The sequence below is a fragment of the Arvicola amphibius genome, chromosome 12 (genome assembly GCF_903992535.2).
Source record: "Arvicola amphibius chromosome 12, mArvAmp1.2, whole genome shotgun sequence".
Taxonomy (NCBI): domain Eukaryota; kingdom Metazoa; phylum Chordata; class Mammalia; order Rodentia; family Cricetidae; genus Arvicola; species Arvicola amphibius.
This window is the reverse complement of record NC_052058.2, coordinates 73,549,891-73,552,423: the sequence shown is the minus strand read 5'-3', so window position 1 is coordinate 73,552,423 and position 2,533 is coordinate 73,549,891. Positions and strand designations below refer to the sequence as shown.

Here is a 2,533-nt window from a genome sequence, read left to right as displayed (position 1 = left end):
TATTACTAAATCTAAACATATATTTTGTATCCATTAACCTTTGTACTCCTCTACTATTCTTTGACATATTAAAAGATATTTATTAGACTGTGTTGATGAAAAATATTTTTGTTTTATATTTAATTATTTTCTGCCTCTTTTGTGGCATTTATCAACAATGAATTTATATCTTTTTAGTTCAATTTTAGAACTTTTCCATAAATCTTTCAAAAGTTTATAACTGCGTTGTTTGGAACATACTCTTAAAATGTGCAGTGCTGTAGGGAGGAAAAGCTTGACCACGGCTGCAGTTCGTCTCGCAGATCGCGGAGCTCAAGCGGTTTTGTGGAGAAAAAGTTGTGCACAGTATAAACAGGTAGCCAGCAATGAGGACCTGCCAATCCCGATGGAAAACCCCTATAAGGAGCCCCTTAAGAGGTGTATCTTGTGCGAGAAACGTGTGGATTATAAGAATGTACAGCTTTTGTCTCAGTTTATCTCTCCATTTACCGGATGCATTTACGGACGGCACATAACAGGTCTTTGTGGGAAGAAACAGAAAGAAATAACGAAAGCCATTAAGAGAGCTCAAAAAATGGGGTTTATGCCAGTTACATTCAAGGATCCGGCATATCTCAAAGACCCTAAAGTGTGTAACATCAGATACGGGGAATAAATTGTGTGAAGTTACTGCCAATAAGCCTGGAAGTGAACGTCAGCACTGACGGAGCTGCTTTGAGTAAAAGTGTCTTTCAGGGGATTAGGAGGGATGTACCCTTCCACACCATGAGTGTGCTCTGGACACACTGCTTGAGATGGTAATGTTACCTTGTACAGTTTGATAAAAGTGGTACCTCATTGTGTCGCACCTTCAAAAAAAATGTTATGGGTTTCTTAAGTTATTATTTGTAATTACATAAAATCCTTCTTTATCTATATTAGTCATTGTCCTAAATTATACCTATTATATCAAAAAATTACTCAATTCTTTCGTTGCTTGCATAGTATATTCTTTTACCTTTTAAATTCAGCTTTCTATTTCACTATACTTTCTCTCCCTTTTTCGTTTCCAAGTTAATATAATTTGCTGCAAAGATTTGACAGAGAAGTTCAAAACAGATTTGAAGAAGCCCACATCTTCCTCCCAAGTAAAAACATTTGAAACTACTGGTGTAGAATATAAAATGCTATCCCATGTTTGCAGACTAAGGGAAGTAAAGGAAATAATGTTGCGAGGATGTCTGTCCTACTAAAAATGATTTCAGCTGCAGTGCAATCCAGTAAGAATCAAGTGAGTTTCTTTTAAAAAAGAATGAAAACTCTCTGGTGTATGCATGTGTGTAAGGTGGACGGGGGGGGGGGTACTAAGAGAGATAGAAGAGGATGTAAGAGTCCCTAGGAATTGAATTTAGAGGTTCTTGTTAGTTGTTTACCATGGGTGCTGAGAATCAGACTTAAGTCCCCTGGAAGAAAAGTATGTATTCTAAATTGGTAAGCCATTTCTCTCAGTCTGATTTCGCTAGATGTTCTGTAAATTTATTATAAGTAAAATATGATTGGTATGTTTTTGCTTTTTTTGAGACAGGATTTCCTTGTAACTTTGGAGCTTATCCTGGAACTCACTTTTTTAGACCAGGTTGGCCTTGAACTCACAAACATCTCCCCTTCTCTGCCTCCCAAATGCTAAGATTTAAGGCAGGTGCCAACAACGCCCAACAGTTGTTTTATTTTTGTAATATTTTACATATCAATATATTACATTGTCTTGTGTTTGCTTTGTTTTCTGTTTCATTTCTATTTCACCATTTCATATTTCAATATGAGATATCTGAATATTTTTTAAATTAGTTGTGGCTTATCTATACTATTGTTTAGTGTAATACTTATTCTGTTTTTATTTAATATTTACTTGGGTTTTTGTGTTATACATATAATATAATTTTAAAGTAAATATATTTTTTATTTTACAAGATTAATTTAAATCTATAACTTTAGTTTTAAATATCACTTAAAAAACAATGACATCTTGAAGTTTGTGGACAAATGGATTGATCTAGAAAACATCATATTGAGTGACATAATCCAGACCTAGAAAGACAACATATGTACTCACTCATGAGTGGCTTTTAGACATAAAGCAAAGTAAACCACCCTACAATTCATAATCCCAGAGATCTTAGACAACAAATAGGAATCTAAGAGAGGCATACATGAGTCTAACCTGCATGGGAAATAGAAAAGACATAAGACCTCCTGAGCTAATTGGGAGCATGGAGACCATGGAAGAGGCTAGAAGGGGAGGGGATAGGAATGGAGGTAAGTGGGAAAAAAATATACTCAATAAAAACAGTAAAAAAGATTTAATATTGTGATTCACAATTCATTCTGAATTTCCTTTTACTTTAGTGACCAGCATTCAAAGGATGTTTGTAACTTTACGTATTTATTTCTGATATTTAAATTGTAAAACCATCATTCACAATTACTAATACCTATTTTCAATCCTTTGATACATAAAATATTATTTTACTTTAAGATAACTTATTATTTTACT

General features: G+C 33.9%; 1 protein-coding gene across 1 annotated transcript; it reads left to right on the top strand.

Moving 5' to 3' along the window:
- Positions 1-247: 247 nt before the first annotated feature.
- Positions 248-847, top strand: LOC119828033 (28S ribosomal protein S18c, mitochondrial-like). The gene has a single exon (XM_038350056.1). It carries the CDS (start codon positions 248-250, stop codon positions 653-655), a length of 408 nt encoding a protein of 135 aa, XP_038205984.1. The 3' UTR covers positions 656-847.
- Positions 848-2,533: the final 1,686 nt, after the last annotated feature.